This window comes from Mobula hypostoma, chromosome 3 (genome assembly GCF_963921235.1).
Source record: "Mobula hypostoma chromosome 3, sMobHyp1.1, whole genome shotgun sequence".
Lineage (NCBI taxonomy): Eukaryota > Metazoa > Chordata > Chondrichthyes > Myliobatiformes > Myliobatidae > Mobula > Mobula hypostoma.
In genome coordinates, this window is record NC_086099.1 from 214,730,887 (window position 1) to 214,757,675 (window position 26,789).

Below are 26,789 nucleotides of genomic sequence, written 5' to 3' on the forward strand. Positions count from 1 at the left end.
TACTGAAGAGAAGTATTCATTGAGGACCTCGTTCACTTCCACTGCCTCCAGGCACATCTTCCCACCTTTATCTCTAATCGGTTCTACCTTCACTCCTGTCACCTTTTTTTTCTTCACATAATTGAAGAATGCCTTGGGGTTTTCCTTTACCCTACTCGCCAAGGCCTTCCCATGCCCCCTTCTTGCTCTTCTCAGCCCCTTCTTAAGCTCCTTTCTTGCTTCCCTATATTCCTCAATAGACCCATCTGATCCTTGCTTCCTAAACCTCATGTATGCTGCCTTCTTCCACCTGACTAGATTTTCCACCTCACTTGTCACCCATGGTTCCTTCATCCTACCATTCTTTATCTTCCTCACCGGGACAAATTTATCCCTAACATCCTGCAAGAGATCTCTAAACATCGACCACATGCCCATAGTACATTTCCCTGCAAAAACATCATCCCAATTCACACCCGCAAGTTCTAGCCTTACAGCCTCATAATTTGCTCTTCCCCAATTAAAAATTTTCCTGTACTCTCTGATTCTATCCTTTTTCATGATAATGCTAAAGGCCAGGGAGCGGTGGTCACTGTGCCCCAGATGCTCACCCACTGAGAGATCTGTGACCTGACCCGGTTCATTACCTAGTACTAGATCTAGTATGGCATTCCCCCTAGTTGGCCTGTCCACATACTGTGAAAGGAATCCGTCCTGGACACACTTAACAAACTCTGCCCCATGTAAACCCTTGGAACTAATCAGGTGCCAATTAATATTAGGGAAGTTAAAATCACCTGTGATAACAACCCTGTTATTTTTGCACTTTTCCAAAATCTGCCTCCCAATCTGCTCCTCTGTATCTCTGCTGCTACCAGGGGGCCTATAGAATACCCGCAATAGAGTAACTGCTCCCTTCCTGTTCCTGACTTCCACCCATACTGACTCAAAAGAGGATCCTGCTACATTACCCACCCTTTCTGTGGCTGTAATAGTATCCCTGACCAGTAATGTCACCCCTCCTCCCCTTTTTTCGCCCTCTCTATCCCTTTTAAAGCACTAAAATCCAGGAATATTGAGAATCCATTGCTGCCCTGGTGCCAGCCAAGTCTCTGTAATGGCCACTACATCATAATTCTGACATGTCGGTCCATGGTCTCCTCTTCTTCCATGATGAGGCCACTCTCAGGGTGGAAGAACAACACCTAATATTCCTCTCCTTCCAGTAATTTTTTTCTCCTCTTTCCCTCTCTGTCTACTCCCCACTCTGGCCTCTTACCTCTTTTCCTCACTATCAGCTCCCCCTGGGTCCCCTCCTCCCTTTCTTCCATGGTCCAGCCTCCTCTCCTATCAGATTCCTTCTACTCCAGTCCTTTACCTTTCCCACACACCTGCCATCACCTATCACCTTCTACCTTGTCCTCCTTACTGTTTGCTCCACCTTTTAATTCAGGCACCTTCCCCCTTCCTTTTCAGTCCTGATGAAGGGTCTCGGCCCGAAACATCGGCTGTTTATTCATTTCCACAGATGCTGCCTGACCTGCTGAGTTCCTCCCGCATTTCATCTGTGTGTTTTTTTCCTGTTTTAATTACAGATTTTGCTAAACGATTGCTAATTTGAGGGAAAGCCACTAAAGGAGGCAAAAAAAAGAGACCAAAAATTAGATGAAGGAGAATGTTGTAGAACATAAACATATAATTTGGTCCAAATGACCAGCTTCAGCATAAAATTTTCAGATAGTATTCACCAAAATAACTTTACAAGGCAATATTTTCAACCATGTTATTCACAATGACATTTTTAAAAGGATCCCTGAATAGTGGTTTGACAGCCCTGCGCTGTTGGTTGCAATAAGAGCCCCCCTACCTGCGTGTTTGTCTTTTCCCGCCCACGGCCTGAGGGAGCTTTGCGCCTGCGCTCTGGCGCCTGGGACTCTGGCTGTCAGCAACTATGTAAGAAGACTTTACAACAAAGAGTTTTCAGGATTGCTGTTTCTGCAGCGTTCATCATGGAACACAAACGTGGCTCAAAGGGTGTTCTTCTGGAAGGCGACTGCAACCAGGTACGTTCGAAACTTGTGAGGCGTAAAATAGGAGTAGTTTTTGAGCAGTTGTTGCCTGAGGAAGTGAGTGAACCACTGTCTCTGTGAGTTCGCTTCGGGGTAATTACGGGGATGATTGCAAGTCAGCATTTTTAGGTTAATATCTTTGGGGCAGGCAGCTGCGGAGTTAGAGCGCCGATACATTGAGTGCAGGAAGCACCCAGACGGCACTTGACTCCATCGGTGGGTGAGTCGATCTCATGGAGGATCAAACGAGCAAAAAAATTCTTAACGGGGGCTGGATCCTGAAGTCTGTTCTCGCGGAATTCGGCAATACTGTTCACTGCCAGGTCAATAAGTCTTTTAGAGAAGAATAATTTTTTACCTCAATCACCAAATGGTGGAAGAGGATTTTTCTTCCATCCATTATCATTCAGTCACTGTCGACCTCTGTCGTTTCTTCGATGCACTTTAATCTGTCGATGCACAGTTATCCAATATCTTCACGGCTGAGGGGTCATGGCAAGAGTTAGCCCGTAATTCTAGGCTCTGAGTAAAGTGGAACAGGAGGATATTCAGCCTTCCAGCACGGTGGGGCGATCGCTTCAGTACGGTTGAACCATATAATAACTTCATTTTACCCGCTTTGGCTCATATTCCCCAATATCCACAGAAACAAATATATCTTAGCGTTGGTCATGAAAGCACACATTGTCGAATCATTCAGAGTCTTTGCAGGAGAAAATTCCAGATTTCCACACTAAGTTGCATGACATGTTAGATAGTGTAGTGGTTAGCACAATGCTTTACAACACTAGCGACCTGGGTTCAATTCTCGCCACTGCCTATAAGGAGTTTGTACATTCTCCCCAGGGCCCACAATCCAAAAACCTTCTAGTTGTTAGGTTAATTGGTCGTTTTAAATTGTCCCGTGATTAACCTAGAGGTTGCTGGGTGGCTGAAGGGCTGCTTCTCAATCAATAAATAAATAAAAATGAGCCTTTTTTTTCAGGCTGGCAAACTAGTGTGATGCCACAGGGATGCATGCTAGGGCCTCAATGATTTGCTATCTAATTGGGGACTTAAATGTAGAGGGCAAGATAAGAGGGAATTTTAGTTGGGATACTGGAAAGCCTCTCATCAACGCCTTTCATTGTAATATTGTTTACAAGCAGATTTTTAAAAATATAGACCAAAAACAAAGAGGGGGAATAAATGATTTTTTTTTCAGGTTGGCAGAACGTGCTTCATGGAGTATTGTAGGGACTAGACGCTGTTACAGTTTATATAAGCAATTTGGGTTAGGGGACCAAATATCATGTTTCAGGTTTGCCAATGAAACAAGCTAGCTTGTTTCAATGTGTAGGAATGAGAATGTAAAGAGACGTTAAGCGATTATATTCTTGCAAAGTGAGAGGATAGGGATATAGCAGTTGGAATGTGTTGTGGGGAAAATGTGAAGTTGTCCAATTCAGTGCACACACAACGATTTAGGAATAGCTTCTTCCCCTCTGCTGTCAGATTTCTAACCACTACCTCACTACTTTTTTTTTCTTTTTGCACTACTTATTTCATTAAAATATATATATTACTGTAATTTACAGTTTTTATTATTATGTATTGCAATGTACTGCTGCTGCATAACAACAAATTTCATGACAATATGCCAGTGATATTAAACCTGAGTCTGATTCAGTACACAAAACACAATAGATCTCTTTTTTAAACATGGTGACAGACTGGGAAATGTTGAGTACAAGCAGACTTAGAACATAAGTGCCTTATACCTGCCTTAAAAGAGCAGCTATTTATTCTGACATAGTGCACTCTTCATTGCAGATACTTGCACTGTTAGTAGGAAAAATGTACTTGCAGCATCTGCCTTGTTAATCCTAAGATTTTTGTGTTTCATTAAGATGACCTCTCATTCTTCTAAACTGCAAGAAGTATAGACTCAAAATGCTGGAGGAACTCAGCAGGTCAGGCAGCCCACTTAATTTCCTCCAGGATTTTGTGTGTGTTGCTCAGGATCTCTTCTGTTTATGCGTATAGAATAGACACCCTCGCCTATCAACCAGGAATTAATGCAGTGAACCATATCTGTACTACAGGGAAAAATAGAAATAAAAAGTCTTCATTTTGATTCACAAATTAGATTAGTGTCTTCTCCGTGGATTGTCACCTTGTCGTGGTGGAGAAGCTTGTGTGGTCCTGTGATCCCGAGAGCAATGCCGTCTGGAGCTATGTTCCTGGTAGGGTCCCCATGGCGGTAAGGTCGAGGGTGAGGTCCCTGATAAAGAACAATCCAAACAAGACCTCAACGGTGGAACAGGTGGACGAAGTTACTTCGAACTCAACGGCTGTGAAGGCGGATGAAGGCTGCAACAAATCCATCAGCTCCAATCGTCGTGGTTTCCATGCCGTTGAAATCAGTTGGTTGATTTGTGAAGTATCGTGTGCTTCTTGGAGTGTAACATCAAGCACACGTTAAACAAATACATGCACGGGCGTCTTCGCTCTGTACGGAACGAAGACCATTATCCTTGACCTCGAGGGATAGCCACAATGACGAGGAGATTAGTGTATGATGGCAGTTGGTGAAAGCACATCTTATTGATGAATGCAAGAGTGGGTGTTGGAGGTGAACCTGTGAATGGTGGTATCTTCAATATTTCTCATTCTCAAATCCCTAGTCTTTCTTACTGGCAGAGTTCATGGGTTTGGATATTTTCTACCGTTGGGGAGTCTAGCACAGCCTCAGAACAGGAGGATGTCCCTTAGAACAGAGATGAGAAGGAATTTCTTTAGCCAGATGGTGGTGAATCTGTTGAATTCATTGCCAGTGACAGCTGTGGAGGTTGATAAGTTCTTGATTAGTAAGGACATCAAAGGTTACGGGGAGAAGGCAGTTGAAAGGGGTTGAGAGGAATAATAAATCAGCCATGATGAGATGATGGAGCAGACTCGATGGGCCAAATCTGCTCCTACGTCTTATGGAAGGTGCTGTTAAAATACCTTTGGTGAGTGGTTGCAGTGTATTTTGTTGTGGGCGCACACAAGATATGGTGCAATGATGTTGATAAAGAAAAGTGTGACATGTTAAATAGAGGCCTAGAATTTATAATTGTGTTCAGCCAGAAGTAGCAAACAGGTGATCCATCTCAGCTTTCTCCATCACAGGTCAGTCTGTAGCCAACTGGATCTTCTTGATATCACATCAAGAAGCTACTGAGAGCACTGGACACAAAGGCCATGGGTCCAGACAACATCCCTGCAGTTACACTAAACACCTGCACTGCAGAATCACAAATACAGGAGATTCTGCAGATGCTGCAAATCCATAGTAACACACACATAGAATGATGGAGGATGTGGGCCGAAGGGCCTGTACTGTGCAGACTGTTCTAAGTTCTATGTTCTATTTCCTTCCCCAAAGGACATATTCCAGTAGTTTCATGATTGCATTACAGAGACTAATTTTTATTTCCATTTCATTAACTAGTTGAATCTGAATTTCCCAGCTGTCATAGTTCAGGCTTGTGGATGTAAACAATCACTGTGCTACTGTAACCTATGTTTTTGGATAATAGTACTATCCAGACTTTCAATTCACGATTTTATGTTGTATAAAAACAAATCTGGAACGGTATTGTCATCTTTATCATCAAATTAAAGTTAAAGTTTATTGTCATCTAACTGTACATGTATGTAACCAAATAAAACAACATTCCTCATGACCATAGTGCACTCACAATACATATATCACACGTAGCACTTAGAACATGTAGAACAAAGTGCATGAAGTATGTAACACGGGTAAACAGTACAGTAAATAGTAAACAGCTTGATGTCCTGGTCACAAGACCTCAGTGGCGGCAGGGTATTCATTAGTTTCACAGCCTGAGGGAACATGCTGTTACCCAGTCTGGCATTCCTCATCCTGATGCTCTGCAAAAGGCTATGCCTCAAAAAAGGCAGCACCAATCATTAAGGAACGCCACCACTCTGCAAATGCCCTCTTCTCATTACCACCATCAAAGAGGAGTTGCAGGAGCCTGAAGGTATACACTCAAAATTTTAGGAACAGCTTCTTCCTCTCTACCATCAGTGGAGAGTGAACCAATAGTGAACCTCACTTTTTTTTCTCTTTTGCAAGTAATAAAGAAAAAATTTTTATTAGCACAGCAGCTGATTATGTTGTCAGTGGTAGTAGTGGTAATATGTTGAATTTCAGTATGTGAAAGGAGCTGGTTAAGTCTCTTAAATAATTTGCAGAGGTGTGAAGGTTATGTTTCATTAGGAGTTTGAGGAGATTTTGTATGTCACCAAAGACTCTAACAGGTTTCTACAGATGTACTGTGGAGAGCATTCCAACTGGTTGCATCACCGTCTGGTATGGAGGGGCCACTACACATCTACAGAGGGTTGCATACTCAGCCAGCTCCAAAAGGGCACTAGCCTCCCTGGCATCAAGGACATCTTCAAAAGGCAATGTGTCTAAAAGGTGGCATCAATCATTAAGAACTTTCATCACCCAGGACATGCTTCCTTTTCGTTACTACCATCAAGGAGGAGGTATAGGCAGGGCCGGATTAGGCTAGTGCGGGGCCTGTAGCATATGTTATAAAGATGCCCTAAATTTTAAAAATGCATATAAGTATTTATTTGTCACTCATGGTTACCAATTGCGTGGAGAACGCTCATTTTCAAAACTGAAAAGGATTAAAAATGGTATCAATTTCAAATGTCAAAAGTAACAAAACTACAATTTAAAAGTCCTGACGAAGGGTCTCGGCCTGAAATGTCGACTGCGCCTCTTCCTATAGATGCTGCTTGGCCTGCTGCGTTCACCAGCAACTTTGATGTGTGTTGCTTGTTTTTTAAAAGTTACATTTTCTAGATTAAGCATGAGCAAATTTGTTGGTGATACTGGAAATGTCTGTTTCACGCAGAAGTTCACGTTCAATGCTCATTAGAGTGAGATTGTTCAATCTGTTTTGACCCATGGTGCTCCTTAGTTCATTTTTAATCCTTTTCAGTTTTGAAAATGAGCGCTTTCCACTGCAATTGGTAACCATGAGTGACAAATAGATGCGCAAAGCATTTTCTACCTTTGGAAAACATGACTCCAAAGAATTGTCAGTTATCAAACGGTACAACTGTAACTCTACAAGGTCTTGTTTGGCGCCAATTTGAGAAGCAAGATCAGTTTTCAACAGTTCAGTAAACTGCACAAATTCTTCAGCAAGACTTTCTTCCAGATCTTCTGGATATGATTTAATAAGGTTTGATGACCTCTTTATGATCTCTTCAGGTGTAAATGACTGTAACTGATGAAGGAATCCAAAAACACCATTCACCTTTAGATAAGCTTTCTGCCTTTTTGGATTGATAGATTGCTTGCATTTTTCCAGTCATTAAACCCCTCTTCACTAAACTTTGATGAATATCCTGAAGTCATAACCTTGCATGGGAAACAGAATGGGCTTCCTTTGCTTTCTGAATAGCATAACCAATTTCTTGCATGTTGCTTGTTTGTAGGTTTATGAACATATGTAAAATAAGACTTCTGACAGGGCCAAGGTTTCTTTTCATTGTCATACAATTGCACGGATGAAGAGAAGTCACTCTCAGCATGTTGACATCCATCACTTCCCTTGGCTATCCAATATTCACAATCACAATCATCTAGATTGTTTGGCCATTCACCAATATCATTAGAGTACTTGTTCTTTTCAGTTGTTCTTTCTCATTCAATGGATGCTGGCTGTTGCTGTGTCATGCCTTCTGCTGCACTAGTACTAATTGTTCCTATATTTCCAGCTTCAGCTGTTATAGCACCATCACCATCTCCATGAACATCAAAATATTCTGTCAACTTGCGTGTTTTTGATATCACAAGTTGGTCTCTTCTTTCTTTTTCTTCCTTCGCTTTACGTTTTGCACTTCCAGAAGCATAATGACGACCAATATCTCTGGTTCTATTGCTCATTGCTATCTGCAATGGAAAAAGATCAATGAAATATGCATCGAAAAACAAATAGTTTATGTTACAAAAGCTAAGTAGCAGTATCAACAAAGACTAGTGAACAATAACAAACCTATGTGACTGTTGTGGCTATGAGCGCGTGTGGATCACATACACTCAACAACCAACTAGGAATAGTGTTCTGAAAATTATCTATTTAGTTGCTTATTGAAGCTCATTTCAATTGGGAAATACAGGTTGAAACTCACAGTCTAATTTGATCTTGTATGTTCCTGAGCTGGTTCGGACTACCTAAAGTCAGGAAAAAACTGAGGAATCATGAACTGGGTGACATGAAACTGTTGAGTCGCACATCCCTTGTCGCAGGGTCACCGCGGCATAGCACCCTCCAGCGGCGTAACAGCGCACGCTGCAGCGGCTTGGGAGCGTGGGAGACAGCACAAAGGTCACCACGACACAGCAAGGAGCCAGCACATGCCTGCACACACATACCATGCAGCATGCAGCTCCCCCGACATGAAAACAACAGCGTTGCCAGATCGTCGTGAGAATACGGTGAGATGCCGATTTGACCAGACTGCAGCTTGCAAGCATTTAGTGTGGGGCCCTCGAAAATGCGAGGTCTGTAGCATATGCTATTTTTGCTACTAGGTTAATCCGGCACTGGGTATAGGAGCTTGAATATGCACATTCAATGTTTTAGGACCAGTTTCTACCCCTCTGCCATCAGATTTTTGAATGGACAGTGAACCAACCCATGAATACTACCTCGCAGTTTTTGCTCTCTTTTTGCAATACTTATTTAATTTTAAAAATAGATTTCTCATTGAAATTTATAGTATTTTACGTATTGCACTGTATTACTGCCACGAAACAACAAACTTCACGACATATGTCAGTGATATTAAATCTGATTCTGATTCTCGGACAGGATAAGTGAGACGAGTTGAACACTTCTACAAAGTGTCATGTAGACTTGATGTGCCAATTTGGCCCTACCATGCTTTAAATAGATCTGTAACTGAAAATTAGTCTAAACTACATACATCAAAGTTGCTGGTGAACACAGCAGGCCAAGCAGCATCTATAGGAAGAGGTGCAGTCGACGTTTCAGGCCGACCCTTCGTCAGGACTAACTCTAAAAAAAAATCAGTATGTTAGACACAGTAATGTCACATGTATGCAGAGTAACTGTGTGCTCTGGTTTCCTCCCGCATTCCAAAGATGTACTGCTCAATGGGTTAATTGATCACACAGGTGTAATTGGGTGGCGTGGGGTAGAAGGGCCTGTTACCATACTCTATAAATAAATAAATAGCAAATAAGTTCAATTAGCTGAATAATAATTTTGTTTAGAAGATTTTAGCAGATGATCTTTTTGAGACCATAAGACATAGGAGCAGAATTAGGCCACTTGGCCCATCGAGTTTGCTGCACCATTCCATCGTGGCTGATTCATTATCCCTCTCTACCCCATTCTCCAGCCATCTTCCTGTAATCTACGACACCCTATCTAATCAAGAACCTATAAACCTCAGTTTTACATGTACCCAATGACTTGGCTTACACAACTGTCTGTGGCAACGAATTCCACAGATTCACCAACCCCGACTAAATAAATACCTCAAACACGAGAAAATCTGCAGATGCTGGAAATTCGAGCAACACACACAAAATGCTGGTGGAACGCAGCAGGCCAGGCAGCATTTATAGGAAGAAATACAGTCGACGTTTCGGGTCGAGACCCTTCGTCAGGACGAACGGAAAAAAGAGATAGTAAGAGATTTGAAAGTGGGAGGGGGAGATCCGAAATGATAGGAGAAGACAGGAGGGGGAGGGATGAAGCCAAGAGCTGGAAAGTTGATTGGCAAAAGGGATACAAGGCTGGAGAAGGGGGAGTATCATGGGACGGAAGGCCTTGGAAGAAAGAAAGGGGGAGGGGAGCACCAGAGGAAGATGGAGAACAGGCAAGGAGTTATTGTGAGAGGGAAAGAGAGAGAGAGAGAGAGAGAGAGAATAATAAATAAATAAATTAGGAATGGGGGAGGAGGGGTATTAACAGAAGATCAGGCATGAACATTGATTTCTCTAACTTCTGTTAATACCCCTCCTCCCTTTCTTACCCCATCCCTTATTTATTTATTTATTTATTCATTCATTCATTCATTCATTCATTCATTCCTCTCTCTTTCCCTCTCACAATAACTCCTTGCCTGTTCTCCACCATTCTCTAGTGCTCCCCTCCCCCTTTCTTTCTTCCAAGGCCTTCTGTCCCATGATGCTCCCCCTTCTCCAGCCTTGTATCCTTTTTGCCAATCAACTTCCCAGCTCCTGGCTTCGTCCCCTCCCCTCCTGTCTTCTCCTATCATTTCAGGTCTCCCCGTCCCCCTCCCACTTTCAAATCTCTTACTGTCTCTTCTTTCCGTTAGTCCTGACAAAGGGTCTCGACCAGAAACGCTGACTGTACTTCTTCCTATAGATGGTGCCTGGCCTGCTGTGTTCCACCAGCATTTTGTGTAAATAAATTCCTCCTCATTTCTGTTCTAAATGGACATTATTCTGAGCCTGTGCCCTTTGGTCCTAGACACCCTCAACATAGGAAACATCCACTCCACGTGCACTCTATCTAGGCCTTTCAATATTTGATAAGTTTCAATGAGATCCACCTTCATTCCTCTAAACTCCAATGAGTTAAGGCCCAGAGTCATCAAGCTTGATGACCTTCGTCTGGTCAGGGAAAGTGAGGAGGTGATAGAGAGGAGCTATAGGCGAGTAGTCACACCGGGGCCTCGAGAGACAGATAAGTAGGTAACAGTCAGGAGATGGAAGGGCAAGAGTCAGATACTAGAGAGTACCCCTGTGGCTGTTCCCCTTAATAATAAGTACTCCTCTTTGAGTACTCTTGGGGGGGGTGCTGGGAAACAGCCTACCTGGGATAAGCAACAGTGGCCATGCCTCTGGCACAGATTCTGGCCCTGTGGTTCAGAAGGGTAGGGAAAGGAAGAGGGTGGCAGCAGTGATAGGGGACTCTATAGTTAGGGGGTCAGATAGGCGATTCTGTGGATCAGGAAAGAAGCACAGATAGTAGTTTGCCTCCCAGGTGTCAGGGTCCGGGATGTTTCTGATCGTGTCCATGATATCCTGAAGTGGGAAGAAGAACAGCCAGAGGTCGTGGTACATATTGGTACCAATGACATAGGTAGGAAAAGGGAGGAGGTCCTGAAAGCAGACTACAGGGAGTTAGGAAGGAAGTTGAGAAGCAGGACCACAAAGGTAGTAATCTCGGAATTACTGCCTGTGCCATGTGATGGTGAGTATAGGAATAGAGTGAGGTAGAGGATAAATGTGTGGCTGAGGGATTGGAGCAGGGGACAGGGATTCAGATTTCTGGATCACTGGGACCTCTTTTGGGGCAGGTGTGACCTGTACAAAAAGGATGGGTTGCACTTGAATCCCAGGGGGACCAATATCCTGGTGGGGAGGTTTGCTAAGGATATTGGGGAGGGTTTAAACTAGAATTGCTGGGGGGTGGGAACCAAACTGAAGAGACGGAGGAAGGGGCGGTTGGCTCACAAATAGAGAAAGTTTGTAGACAGTGTAAGAGGGAGGATTGGCAGGTGATAGAAAAGGGACACGCTCAGACCGATGGTTTGAGATGTGTCTATTTTAATGCAAGAAGTATCATGAACAAAGTGAATGAGCTTAGAGTGTGGATCAGTACTTGGAGCTATGATGTGGCCATTACAGAAACTTGGATGGCTCAGCGGCAGGAATAGTTACTTCGAGTGCCAGGCTTTAGATGTTTCAGAAACGACAGGGAGGGAGGCAAAAGAGGTGGGGAGCATGGCACTGTTGATTAGAGATAGTGTCACGGCTGCAGAAAAGGAGGAAGTCCTGGAGGGATTGTCTACGGAGTCTCTGTGGGTGGAAGCTAGGAACAGGAAGGGATCAATAACTCTGGGTGTTTATTGTAGACCACCCAATAGTAACAGGGACATCGAGGTGCAGACAGGAGATAAGTACAGAGGAGATGTCAGGGTTAAGTTTTTTTACACAGAGAGTGGTGTGCCGGTGACTGTGGTGGAGGTAGGTACATTAGGGTCTTTTAAGAGACCCCTGGATGGGTACATGGAGCTTAGAAAAATAGAGGGCTATGGGTAACCCTAGATAATTTCTAAAGTAAGTACATGTTCGGCCCAGCATTGTGGGCCGAAGGGCCTGTCTTGTGCTGTAGGTTTTCTACGTTTCTATAAGTTAATCCTTTCAATCCTGGAATCATTCTCATGAATCTCCTCTGGATCCTTTCCAATGCCAGCACATCCTTCCTTAGGTAAGGGACCCAACTGTTATTGACAGTACAGAGTCAAATATATCCATAGCCCTGGTATTGAGTTGCTGACTAGTCTGAGTTTGTTTCTTGTAGATTGCTGATGATCCTGGTTGATGATGGATACAAACGCTGTGGCTCTTACTTAAGTTTGTGTGCTCAGTTTCTGTAATTGTCCCATCAGGGATCTATCACAGATAGGCTGCTTCTTGACAATGGATTCTGTAAGTCTGGCAGAAGCAAAAACTAGCTGAATTAGACCATAAAACATATAAACAGAATTAGGTCACTCGACCCCTCAAGCCTTCTCTGTCATTCGTCAAGCTCATTCTCCACATAACCTTTGTTGCCCTTTCTAATCAAGAACCTGTCAACCTCCGCTTTAAATATACCCAATTACTTGGCTTCCACAGCCATCTATGGCAATGAATTCCACAGATTCAGCACTTTCTGCTAAAGAAATTTCTCCTCATCTCTGTTCTGAAGGGACGTGCTTCTATTCTGAGGCTGTGCCCTCTGGCCCCAGGCTCCCCTATTACAGAAAACTTGGTCTCCATTCATTTTCTATTCACTGGAAGAATTCTTTTGAAATTCAGTTTTGATTGACAAATTCTTTCATGTTGGAAGATACCTTTTGATTTTGTTTGCACTTCTTGGACTTTGAATGGTGGGGAAGCAAATAATTTATAGAACAGATTCTTCTTGATGTGGGAATATATCTAGCTCTGAGGGGTTGATGGAGCTGAGTAATATGTTTAGCCGTCATTGAAGCGTGATAAGTATTTCTGTGGCTTTGGGGTTATTGCCTAGAGATTATCATATGTTAAATATATCCCATACAAAATGCAAATACCCAAGAGGGCACCCTGGAGATCCTGCCCTTCAACTTAGCATCTAACTCCCTGAACTCCCTATCATGATGAACAGAAAATGGTCACTGATATTGTGCATAGCTGTCAAAATAAAATGCATTATCAACGTATGTCTATATGTATGTTGCCATATACTATCTTGAGTTTCATTTTCCTGCAGGCAATTGCTGAAAAATAAAGAAATAAATATAATTACAAAACCCTATACATAAACAAAGACTGTCAGCAACCAATGTGCAGAAGAAGACAAATTATTATGCAAAAAATATATAATAATACTGAGAATGTGAGTTTTGGAGTACTTGAAAGCGAGTCTGTAGGTTGTAGAATCAATTTAGATTTGTGGTGAGTGAAGTTATCCACATTTATTGAGTATAAGAGCTGGAATGTTATGATGAGGTTGTATAAGGCATTGGTGAGGCCGAATCTGGAGTATTGTGTTCAGTTTTGGTCACCAAATTACAGGAAGGATATAAATAAGGTTGAAAGAGTGCAGAGAAGTTTTACAAGGATGTTGCCGGGACTTGAGAAACTCAGTTACAGAGAAAGGTTGAATAGGTTAGGACTTTATTCCCTGGAACATAGAAGAATGAGGGGAGATTTGATAGAGGTATATAAAATTATGATGGGTATAGATAGAGTGAATGCAAGCAGGCTTTTTCCACTGAGGCAAAGGGAGAAAAAAACCAGAGGACATGGGTTAAGGGTGAGGGGGGAAAAGTTTAAAGGGAACATTAGAGGAGACTTCTTCACACAGAGAGTGGTGGGAGTATGGAATGAGCTGCCAGACGAGGTGGTAAATGCGGGTTCTTTTTTAACATTTAAGAATAAATTGGACAGCTACATGGATGGGAAGTGTATGGAGGGATATGGTCCGTGTGCAGGTCAGTGGGACTAGGCAGAAAATGGTTTGGCACAGCCAAGAAGGGCCAAAAGGCCTGTTTCTGTGCTGTAGTTTTTCTATGGTTTCTATGGTTGCTATTGGTTCAGAAGCCTGGTGGTTGTAGGGTAATAACTGTTCCTTAACCTATAGCTTCTGTACTTCCTACCCGATGGCAATAGCAAGAAAGGAGTATGGCCGTGGTAGGGGTCCTTGATGATGAATACTGATTTCTTGCAGCTAAATAGCGAGGAGGGCTTTGCCTGTGATGGACTGGACTGTATCCACCACTTCCTGTAGTCTTTCCCATTCCTGGACATTGGTGTTTCTGTACCCTGACACAATCAGTTAGGATACTCTTCACTATGCATCTATAGATGTTTGTCAAGGATTTTGGTTACATGTCAAATCTATGCAGACTTCTAAGAAAATAGAAGTGCTTTTGTTCCTTTTTTGTGACGGCACTTATGTGCTGCTCGCAGGAGATGTATAACGTCTTTGTCCTTATCTTGCAATGTGCTGTCCTGCTGCTGCAAAATACTCCGTGCATATATGCCTATGACAATGAACGTGAATTTGAATCAACTCAAAAGAAGTCTCCACATGTCAGAAACAAAACAACTTTGGAAGGAGTTAAAATGAGAGGGGGAAACATTGCAATCTCCATCGTCAGTCACCGTGTATTCCTATTTCCCAAATGAGTTTCAATCCATGAGTGACTCCAGAGCTCTTTGAGATGTCCAATTATCAAGAGGCCAGAGAACACAGCACATGTGGAACGTGGTAAATTGAGCTCTGACCAGCGACCAATCCGGACAGCAGAAGTTTGAGTGAAGGGGGTTTCAATCAGGTTGCTGACCAAGTAGAAAAAGGCAGTGAGGGATTGCGGTAGCGTAAATTGAGCTCTGACCAGTGACCAATCGGTGTTTGGGGTTAATTAGCAAGAGCAAATTAAAGGAAAGAAGGGTCATGCGCAGCGGCCTACATTGCAGCTCCCAACGTCTGATTGGACAGAGTTAGAGTGGAATTACGGAGGCTTCAGCAGAGGCTTCATTCAGAGAAAGCAAAGAAAAGTAAAGCTCAAGGTTATATTTTTTCCTGCCCTTCTTTATATCTGCTCAGCTAAGACAGTAGAGATGTCAGGGAGGATAGTTGAATGCTCCTCTTGCAAGATGTGGGAAGGCAGGGAGACCTCCAGTGTCCCTAATGACTACATCTATGAGAAGTGCATCCAACTACAGCTTCTAACAAACTGCATTAAGGAGTTGAAGCTGGAACTGGATGAACTTCTCTGTCTATCACCCCTCATTCAGGAGGCTGAGGGGGTGATAGATAGGACATATAGAGAGGTAATTACACCCAAGGTGCAGGACGCAGGAAACTGGGTGACAGTCAGGAAGTGGAAAGGGGTTAACAGCCTGTGCAGACTACCTCTGTGATCATCCCGACAACACTTTTGATACTATTTGGGGGATGACCTAACAGACAAAAGTCACAGTGGTCGGGTCTCTGGCATTGTCTGCCTCTGTGTCTCAGAAGAGCAGAGAGGAGAAGAGGTACCCTGTGGTGAAAGAGGATTCATTAGTTAGGGCAAGGGACAGGAGGTTTTGTGGATGAGAAAAAGATTCCCGGATAGTATGTTGCCTCCCAGGTGTCAGGGTCCAGGACATCTCGGATCAAATCCTCTACATTCTTAAGTGAACAGCCAGCAGTCGTGGTCCATGTGGGTACCAATGACATGGTAAGACGAGTGACTAGGTTCTGCGTAGGGAGTTCAGGGAGTTGGATGCTAGGTTAAAGGACAGGACCTCCAGGGTTGTGATCTCAGGATTGCTGCACATGCCACATGCCAGTGAGGCCAGAACTACGAATATTATACAGTTGCTAAGGAGCTGTATAGGGGGAAGGCTGAAGATTTTTGGATCATTGGACTCTCTTCCAGGGGAGGTGGGGCCTGTACAGAAGGGACATTTTGCACTTGAGCTGGAGGGGGACTAATATCCTAATGCTGCATGGTGGGGTTTAAACTAGAATTGTAGGGAAAAGGGAACCAGAGTGCGAGAACAGATAGTGGACAGGTTGTGGAGGCAGATGTTGTAAGACCGCAGACAAAATTAGGAATCGAATTGTTGGGCATGGTGTGACTAGTGCCCTGAGCTGCGTTTGGAGAAGCAAGCATTCAAACTCTTCATCGTTATCTTGGCATAACAAGCAGAATATCCTTATCTTGCAATGTGCTGTCCTGCTGCTGCAAAATACTCCGTGCATATATGCCTATGACAATGAACGTGAATTTGAATCAACTCAAAAGAAGTCTCCACATGTCAGAAACAAAACAACTTTGGAAGGAGTTAAAATGAGAGGGGGAAACATTGCAATCTCCATCGTCAGTCACCGTGTATTCCTATTTCCCAAATGAGTTTCAATCCATGAGTGACTCCAGAGCTCTTTGAGATGTCCAATTATCAAGAGGCCAGAGAACACAGCACATGTGGAACGTGGTAAATTGAGCTCTGACCAGCGACCAATCCGGACAGCAGAAGTTTGAGTGAAGGGGGTTTCAATCAGGTTGCTGACCAAGTAGAAAAAGGCAGTGAGGGATTGCGGTAGCGTAAATTGAGCTCTGACCAGTGACCAATCGGTGTTTGGGGTTAATTAGCAAGAGCAAATTAAAGGAAAGAAGGGTCATGCGCAGCGGCCTACATTGCAGCTCCCAACGTCTGATTGGACAGAGTTAGAGTGGAATTACGGAGGCTTCAGCAGAGGCTTCATTCAGAGAAAGCAAAGAAAAGTAAAGCTCAAGGTTATATTTTTTCCTGCCCTTCTTTATATCTGCTCAGCTAAGACAGTAGAGATGTCAGGGAGGATAGTTGAATGCTCCTCTTGCAAGATGTGGGAAGGCAGGGAGACCTCCAGTGTCCCTAATGACTACATCTATGAGAAGTGCATCCAACTACAGCTTCTAACAAACTGCATTAAGGAGTTGAAGCTGGAACTGGATGAACTTCTCTGTCTATCACCCCTCATTCAGGAGGCTGAGGGGGTGATAGATAGGACATATAGAGAGGTAATTACACCCAAGGTGCAGGACGCAGGAAACTGGGTGACAGTCAGGAAGTGGAAAGGGGTTAACAGCCTGTGCAGACTACCTCTGTGATCATCCCGACAACACTTTTGATACTATTTGGGGGATGACCTAACAGACAAAAGTCACAGTGGTCGGGTCTCTGGCATTGTCTGCCTCTGTGTCTCAGAAGAGCAGAGAGGAGAAGAGGTACCCTGTGGTGAAAGAGGATTCATTAGTTAGGGCAAGGGACAGGAGGTTTTGTGGATGAGAAAAAGATTCCCGGATAGTATGTTGCCTCCCAGGTGTCAGGGTCCAGGACATCTCGGATCAAATCCTCTACATTCTTAAGTGAACAGCCAGCAGTCGTGGTCCATGTGGGTACCAATGACATGGTAAGACGAGTGACTAGGTTCTGCGTAGGGAGTTCAGGGAGTTGGATGCTAGGTTAAAGGACAGGACCTCCAGGGTTGTGATCTCAGGATTGCTGCACATGCCACATGCCAGTGAGGCCAGAACTACGAATATTATACAGTTGCTAAGGAGCTGTATAGGGGGAAGGCTGAAGATTTTTGGATCATTGGACTCTCTTCCAGGGGAGGTGGGGCCTGTACAGAAGGGACATTTTGCACTTGAGCTGGAGGGGGACTAATATCCTAATGCTGCATGGTGGGGTTTAAACTAGAATTGTAGGGAAAAGGGAACCAGAGTGCGAGAACAGATAGTGGACAGGTTGTGGAGGCAGATGTTGTAAGACCGCAGACAAAATTAGGAATCGAATTGTTGGGCATGGTGTGACTAGTGCCCTGAGCTGCGTTTGGAGAAGCAAGCATTCAAACTCTTCATCGTTATCTTGGCATAACAAGCAGAATATTCTACTATTTAGAATATTTTTGTGTGTGTATATGGTACTCCATCTGTTACACAAGAAATCATGTTCCTAATCAAAACGACGAACTACAGAATTATCATTCAGAGGAATTGATTTTAAAGTACTGGTATCTGTTTGGAGAACAGCGACGCACACTTCTGATACAGCAGGTATTACTAATCTTTCACCAGTTGTATGAGATTTTCCACACTTTGTGATGACGAGTGCTCACCGCCTGCAGAGCTATGGTTTTTCCTGAGTTCTAATGCCTCATCTTTTTTTTTGTGGAAGTGCCTGCTCTACTGATGGCTGGTCAGGTCTCGTGCCTCAAGTTAGGGTGCCAGTTACTGCCCCCCACCCCGAAGAATATACCAAATATTTGGCTGGCATGGACATCCTGTGCTGAATGCCTTACTTCTGTTAATGTAATTAAATGAATATTGTCTTTTGGATTGCTACAAAACCACACAGCAACTTGTTTTTTTCTACTACATCAAGAACTCAGAATCAGGTTTATTATCACTGGCATGTGACGTGAAATTTCTTAACTTAGCAGCAGCAGTTCAATGCAATACATAATATAGAAAAGAAAGTAAATCAATTACAGTATACATAAACGTAAGCTGTAACTGGGAAGTATAGAAGTCTTTATTCATGACAAATCTCCAGAAGGATCCAAGAGAGTCTCACTGTCTTGACATGATGTTTAATATTTCTTCAACACAGAAAACAATAAACAATTACCTACAGTTTCAACTGCTGGAATCACCTACTTTAACATTTTGAATACTGATCAATTTATATACAGTATTTACAACAGCAGCCCATCCCAACCAGCAGAACCACTTTGAATATTCAATACTGGTGTCTGTTCCAAAAGCCAGAGTGCAAACAGCAGACACCAAAATATAACCCTTTTGATTCTCTGCTGATATTTGTTTATAACTTTTTACAAAAGAGAATTTCTTCAAAAACTTTTCCACTGTTGATAAACTGTACATATACCATTAGCAATGCCTCACTTTCTCACATAGTTGACTCATCCAGTTGTATCCCAAATACTGTTTCTCGTAGCTCTGTGCAAAGTTGATACTCAATGTCTTCACTCATTTTCAATACGACAAGGAATTGATTTTAAAATACTGGTATCCATTTTGAGATCAGTGATGCGCACTTCTGATACAGCAGGTATTATTAATCTTTCACCAATTGCATGAGATTTTCCACACTTTGCTATCATTTTGGAAATGCAATAACAAGCAATGAGGCTACTATCAAGGTCATTTTTAGCTTTCTTGGCAAATGACTTGGAGTGTGTGCAACGCTTTTCAAATGCTTCTTTCATCTTCTGGAACCGAGTAATACCATAAGTAGCCTTTTCAGGGTGTCTGTTATGGAAGTATGGTTTCATGGCTTCATTAGACAGTACAGTATTACAAGTAAGACACATGGGGCATCGCTGGTCTGACGGGAATGAAATAAATACTCCAGGTATGTAACATTGTATTGACACACTTTTCTGCAGTTTCTTTTTCTCAGCAGGATTAGAATTCAAGGCTTCACTGCCTTCAGATTCATAGAGAGCACGTATTTATCCATCATTAATGGGGATAAATCAAAATTAAAAATTAACACAAACTGGGAATGCCTGTCAGATGTTGATGATGGCAGTGAGTTGACACGGATGGAATGATGGTAGCGGCACGCAAAGGAACGGCAAGATGAAGACGATTACAACAGCGAAAATTACATTGACCAGGATTCAGATTGGAATCTTAGTGCTAGTCGAGATAGAGTTACTGTTCGGCAAGCGACCTTTATACTATTCCAGTTAGCGCAATTGACCAATCGCGTAAGGTCTCATAATCCCCAAACATGGTTCTTGACTACACATATGAAGCCGAGGTCACTTTGAACACCTCAAGAAGAATCCTCAGGGTTGGCAGGTTCACTGATTGGTTGTATTTCACTCTTTGGTTTAGCCAGCACTGTATCGTTACACGACCTGTTTTCTATAGAACGGTAGAGAAAGTTGAGAGGGTGTACTTGACATACCAACTGTTAAATTGCATGAACTCATTCCATGCCACGAGTCAAGGGGAACTGTTGGGCACCCTGGTTGCTAATTTATTCATCCCCAATAACGTCTGTTTGGTTGGTAAGGTCGGATGAGATTGCTGAGTTTCAGAAATGTTGCGACGACAAGTGCTCACTGCCTGCACAGCTATGGTTCTTCCTGTGTTCCAGTGCCTCATCCTTTTTTTTTGGAAGTACCTGGTCTACTAACGGTCGGTCAGGTCTCATGCTTCAAGTTAGGGTGCTACTTACCACCTCCTACCCCCAAGAATCTTTGAACCCCCCCCCCGACAACTTCTATATTCCCTCACCCTCCTTAGACACATAACTGTCCCCTTGCGGGGTGGGACCACCCCCTTTGGTATCACTGGGATAGAGTTTATCAAATGTGTTCGGTAAAGTTTCCGTCGTCAGTACATAGAAGTCCCAGCAAAGGAGTGAGCGATACTGGATCTGCTATTAGGGAACGAGACAGGGTAGGTGACAGAAGTTCACATCCAGTGACCACAATGACATTAGTTTCAAGGTAAGTGTGCAGAAAGATCGGGGTCCGTGGGTTAAGATTCTACATTGGAGAAAGGCCAATTTTGATGGTATTGGAAATGATCTGGCAAATGTAGATTGGGACAGGCAACGGTGCATTTAAATGAAATTTTTAGAGTACAAGGCTTGTATGTTCCTGTCAGAATAAAAGGTACGGATGTGTGGGGAACCTTGGTTTTCAAGAGCTGTTGAGACACTGGCTAAGAGAAAAAGGTGCATCGTAGGTTTCGGCAAGTAGGAACAAATGAGGTGCTAATGGAGTACAAGTAATGCAAAAGAACACTTTAAAAAGAAATCAGGAAGGCTGGAAGAAGGCATGAAGTTGCTCTAGCAGACAAGGTGAAGGAGAATCTTAAAGAATTCTACAGATATGTTAAGAGCAAAAGGATTGCAAGGGGCAAAATTTGTCATCTGGAAGACCAGAATGGGAATCCATGTGTGGAGCCAAAACAGATCTGGGAGATCTTAAATGAATTCTTTGCATCTGTATTTACTCAGGAGACAGATACAGACTCTAGAAGTGAGGCAAAGCGGCATCAACTTCATGGACCCTGTACAGATTAGAGTGTTTCCTACCCTGAGACAAATTAGGGTGGATAAATCCCAGGGCCTGACAAAGTGTTGCCTTGGTTTCTATGGCAGGCAAGTGCAGAAATAGCTGGGGCCCTAGCAGAGATATTTAAATCATTCTTAGCGACAGGAGAGGTACCAGTGGATTGGAGGATAGCTAATGTTGTTCCGCTGTTTAAAAAAGGTTCTAAACGTAAACCAAGAGATCATAGGCTGGTGAGTCTGATATCTGTACGAAAGTTATTGGAAGGTATTCTATGGGACCAGATATATAAGTATTTGGATAGATACGGACTGATTAGGAATAGTCAGCATGACTTCATGTGTGATAGGTCATGTCCGACCAATCTCATAGAGTTTTTCGAGGAAGTTACCAGGAAAGTGGATGAAGGCAAGGCAGTGGATGTTGTCTACATGGAGTTAAGTAAGGCATTTGACAAGGTCCCGCATAGAAGGTAGGACAAGAAGCTTCACTAGCTTGGCATTCAGGATGAGGTGGTAAATTGGATTTGACATTGGTTTTGTGGGAGAAGCCAGAGAGTGGTAGTAGAGGGTTACCTCTCTAACTGAAGGTCTGTGACTCGTGGTGAGTGACTGGGATTGGTGCTGGGTCTTTTGTTGTTTGTCATCTATGTCAATGATCTGAATGATAATATGGTTAACTGGATCAGCAAATTTGCAGATGACACCAAGATTGAGGATGTAGTGGACAGTGAGGAAGGTTTTTTTTTATTAAGTGCAATCGTGAACAATAGCCAGATAAGAAATGCTGATCAAGTCAACTAGTTCCCAAAGAGAACTCTGATAGGCCAATCAGATGGTTCACTGCTGCTTAACGATAACATGCACAAGGGTCGCTAGCCCCTGTACCCCAGAAACACATCTGAACAGTGCGGCGGAGGTATGTGCTTGCACGACCTGGTCTGAAAGCATCGTGTTGACTCATAACAGATCGTGTTCACGGTGGAACAGCTTAGTCAAGGATGGGGTGATCAGCACAGATGGACAAATTATACCTCCACTACCCCTTCAGGTTATCATGGCTTGCAGAGATCTGCATCTGCTGGAAAAATGGGCTGAAAATGGCGGATGGAATTTAATGCAAACAAGTGTGAGGTTTTGCAGTTTGGTAGGATCAACCAGGATAGGTCTTACAAAGTGAACGGTAGGGCACTGAGGAATGTGGTAGAACAAAGGGATCTGGGAATACAGGTCCATAATTCATTGAAGGTGGCATCAAGGGTAGTAAAGAGAGCTTTTGGCACATTGGCCTTCATAAATCAGTATATTGAATACAGGAGATGGATGTTATATTGAAATCGTTTAAGGCATCGGTGAGGCCTAATTTGGAGTATTGTGTGCAGTTTTGGTCACCTACCTACAGGAAAGAGGTAAACAAGGTTGAAAGAGTTAAACAAGGTTGAAAGAGTGTAGAGAAAACTTACAGGTATATTGCCAGGTCTGGAGGACCTGAGTTATAAGGAAAGATTGAATAGGTTAAGACTTTATTCTTTAGAACAGACGATTGAGAGGAGATGTGATAGAGGTATACAAAATTATGAGGGGTATAGATAGGGGAAATGCAAGTAGGTTGGGTGGGACTACCAGAGGTCATGGGTTAAGGGTGAAAGGTAGGAAGTTTAAGAGGGACAGGAGGGGAAACTTCTTCACTCAGAGGGTGGAATGAGCTGCCAGTACAAGTGGTGCATGCAAGCTTGATTTCAACATTTATCAGAAGTTTGAATAGGTACATGGATAGTAGGGGCATTGGTCCACATGCAGTTCAATGGGTGTAGGCAGTCTAAATGATTTTGGCAAGGACTAGATGGGCCAAAAGGCCTGTCTCTGTGTTGTATTTCTCCATGACTCTATAGAACAGTACAGCGCAGGTGAAGTGTCTTGGCCTGAAATGCCGATTGTTTATTCCTTTCCAAAGATGCTGCCTGACCTGCTGAGTTTCTCCAGCATTTTGTGTGTGTTACTCTGCATTTCCAGCATCTGCAGAATGCCTTGTGTTTAGAGTGTAGCACAGTAGAAGCCCTTCAGCCCACAATGTTGTGCCAACCCTTTAACCCTTTAACCTGGGTTTCATCTCCTAAATTACAGAGAAAGGTTGAACAAGTTAGGTCTTTATTCTTTGGAGCATAGAAGGTTGAGGGGGGACTTGATAGAGTTGTTTAAAATTATGAGGGGGATTGATAGAGTTGATGTGGTTAGACTTTTTCCATTGAGAGTAGGGAAGATTCAAACAAGAGAAAATGGGTTGAGAGTTAGAGGACAAAAGTTTAGGGGTAACATGAAGGGGAACTTCTTTACTCAGAGAGTGGTAGCTGTGTGGAATGAACTTCCAGCAGGAGTGGTTGAGGCAGGTTCAATGTTGTCGTTTAAAGTTAAATTGGATAGATATATGGACAGGAAAGGAATGGAGGGTTATGGGCTGAGTGCAGGTCAGTGGGACTAGGTGAGAGTAAGAGTTTGGCACGGACTAGAAGGGCCGAGATGGCCTGTTTCCGTGCTGTAATTGTTATATGGTTATACTCTAGGAATCAAAATCAGGTTTACTATCACCGGCATACTGCATGTCATGAAATCTGTTGTTATGCGGCAGTGCATTGTAATACTTAATAGCAAAAACTGTAAATTACACTGAGTACATATGTCTCTATATTTTAAAAGTTAAATTAAATAAGTAGTGCAAAAAGAGAAAAAAGAAGTAGTGAGGCAGTGTTCGTGGGTTCAATGTCCATTCAGAAAGCTGATAGCAGAGGGGAAGGAGCTGTTCTCGAGTTGTTGAGTGTGTGCCTTCAGGCTCCTGAACCTCCTCCCCGATGGTGTCAATGAGAAGAGGCCATGTCCTGGGTGAAGCAGGTCCTTAATGATGGATGCTGCCTATCTGAGGCATTGCTCCTTGCAGATACCCTGGATGCTGGGGAGGCTAGTGCCCATGATGGAGCTGACTGAGTTCGCAAGTTTCTGCAGCTTATTTCAATCCTACACAGTGCTCCCATGGCCCACCAGACCAGATGCAGCTGGTTAGAATGCTCTCCACAGTACATCTGTAGAGCTTTGCAAGTGTCTTTGCTGACATAACTAAATCTCCTCAAACTCCAAATGAAATATACCTGCTGTCATACTTTCTTCGTAACTGTATCGATATGCCGAGTAATGGATAGATCCTCAGAGATACTGACACCCAGAAACTTGAAATTGCTCACACTTTCCTCTGCTGATCCCTTGATGAGGGCTGATGTGTGTATCCTCGACTTACCCTTCCTGAAGTCCACATTCATTTTTTGGTCTAACTGATGTTAGGTGCAAGGTTGTTGACACCACTCAACCTGCTGGTCTATCTCACTCCTGTATGCCTCCTCATCACTATCTGAAAATCTGCCAACAATAGTTGTGTTGTCAGCAAATTTAGTGATGGCATTTGAGCTCTGCCTAGCCACACAGTCCTGGGTGTAGACAGAGTAGAGCAGTGGGTTAAGCACACATCCTTGAGGTGCACCAGTGTTGATTATGAGCAAGCTGGAGATGTTATTTCTGATCTACACAGACTGTGGTCTTCCAGTGAGGAAGCCAAGGATTGAGTTACAGAGGGAGGTACAGAGGCCCAGGGTCCAGAGCTTTTTGATCATCACTGTAAGAATGATTGTGTTAAACGCTGAGCTGTAGTCAATAACTGAAGTATTAGTATTGTGCAGGTGTTCCAAGGTCATGTGAAGAGCCAGTGAGATCACATCTGCTGTAGACCTTTTGTGGTGATGGTCGATAAGCAGGAGTTGATTGTAGCCATAACCAATCTCTCAAAACACTTCATCACCGTATATGTTAAGGCAGCTCACCCTAACCCTTCCATCCCCCATAACCCACTATTTTTATTTTATCCCTGTGGATATCTAAGAGTATCTTTAATGTATCTGACTCTACCATCACCCATGGCAGTGCGTTCCATGCAGCTACCACCATCATGTTTAAAAAAAACACCTGCTTCTGACATCCCGCTTTACATTCCTCCAAACATCTTAAAGTTCTGCCCCCTTGTATTAGCAAGATCATACAGATCATAAATAGCAGGACAGCATAAGTAAGCACTGGAGGAGCTCAGCAAATCAGGCAGCATCCTCCAGCAGTTTGTGTGCCACAGATGCTGCCTGACCTGCTGAGTTGCTCCAGCATTTTGTGTATCAGGATAGGATGCTTTCTGTAATGTGCCAACAAAAGTTGGCGATGGTCAAGGAAAATGTGCCGAATATTTTTAGCTGAGGAGGTCGAGGCGCTGGTGCACTTTCTTGGCCATGGTGTCTATGTTGCTGAAGCAGGGCAGGCTGTTGGTAATGTTTACGCCCAGGAGCTTGACCCACTCAACCATCTCTACCTCAGCACTATTGATGTATTGTGTGCACTGTACCCCTCATGAAGTCAATGTTTTGCTGATATTGAGGGGAAGGTTGTTGTCATGTCGCTAGGCTCTCTATCTCTTTCCTGTGTGCCAACTCACCATTACCTGAGATCTAAGATCATAAGTGGGTTCTATAATAAGGCAGCAAAATGGATGTAGCAATCAGTCATCAGGTTTCGAACACTGGAAGTGTATGCAGCGTATACAAAACTAATCTCAGTAGAGCTTCTTATTGGATTTTTAGTGAAGATATTGGCCCCTCAGCTATGTGGAGTACTTCGCCTTGTCTTCAACCTGAGCCTGAGGCTCCGGAGGGTTCCTGTGCTGTGGAAGACGTCCTGCCTCGTCCCTGTGCCGAAGACACCACGCCCCAATGGCCTCAATGACTACAGACCGGTGGCATTGACCTCCCACATCATGAAGACCCTGGAGAGACTTGTTCTGGAGCTGCTCTGGCCTATGGTCAGGCCACACTTAGATCCCCTCCAGTTCACCTACCAGCCCCGACTAGGAGTTGAGGATGCCATCATCTACCTGCTGAACCTTGTCTACGCCCACCTGGACAAGCCAGCGAGCACTGTGAGGGTCATGTTTTTTGACTTCTCCAGTGTGTTCAACACCATCCGCCCTGCTCTGCTGGGCGAGAAGCTGACAGCGATGCAGGTGGATGCTTTCCTGGTGTCATGGATTCTTGATTACTTGACTGGCAGACCACAGTACGTGTGCTTGCAACACTGTGTGTCCGACAGAGTGATCAGCAGCACTGGGGCTCCACAGGGGACTGTCTTGTTTCCCTTTCTCCTCACCATTTACACCTTGGACTTCAACTACTGCACAGAGTCTTGTCATCTTCAGAAGTTTTCTGATGACTCTGCCATAGTTGGATGCATCAGCAAGGGAGATGAGGTCTCGTTCTAGACCTCCCCAACATCGGGAACAATCTTCCCGCATCTAGCCTGTCCAATCCCTTTAGGATCTTATACGTTTCAATCAGATCCCCCCTCAATCTTCTAAATTCCAACGAGTACAAGCCCAGTTCATCCAGTCTTTCTTCATATGAAAGACCTGCCATCCCAGGAATCAATCTGGTGAACCTTCTTTGTACTCCCTCTATGGCAAGGATGTCTTTCAATGAGATCCACCCTCAAACATCAATACTAATGCCTCCTTAATC

At 43.6% G+C, this 26,789-nt stretch overlaps 1 protein-coding gene across 2 annotated transcripts in view; it reads left to right on the top strand.

Moving 5' to 3' along the window:
* The first annotated feature begins 1,907 nt into the window (after positions 1-1,907).
* The window catches only part of LOC134344521 (5'-AMP-activated protein kinase subunit gamma-2-like), a 512,949-nt gene continuing 488,067 nt past the window's right edge, over positions 1,908-26,789 (top strand). For both annotated transcript variants that reach the window (XM_063044464.1, XM_063044467.1), the window contains exon 1: positions 1,908-2,042. In XM_063044464.1, coding sequence (XP_062900534.1) covers positions 1,989-2,042 — 54 coding nt within the window. In that variant the 5' untranslated portion in view covers positions 1,908-1,988. The remainder of the gene's footprint in view (positions 2,043-26,789) is intronic.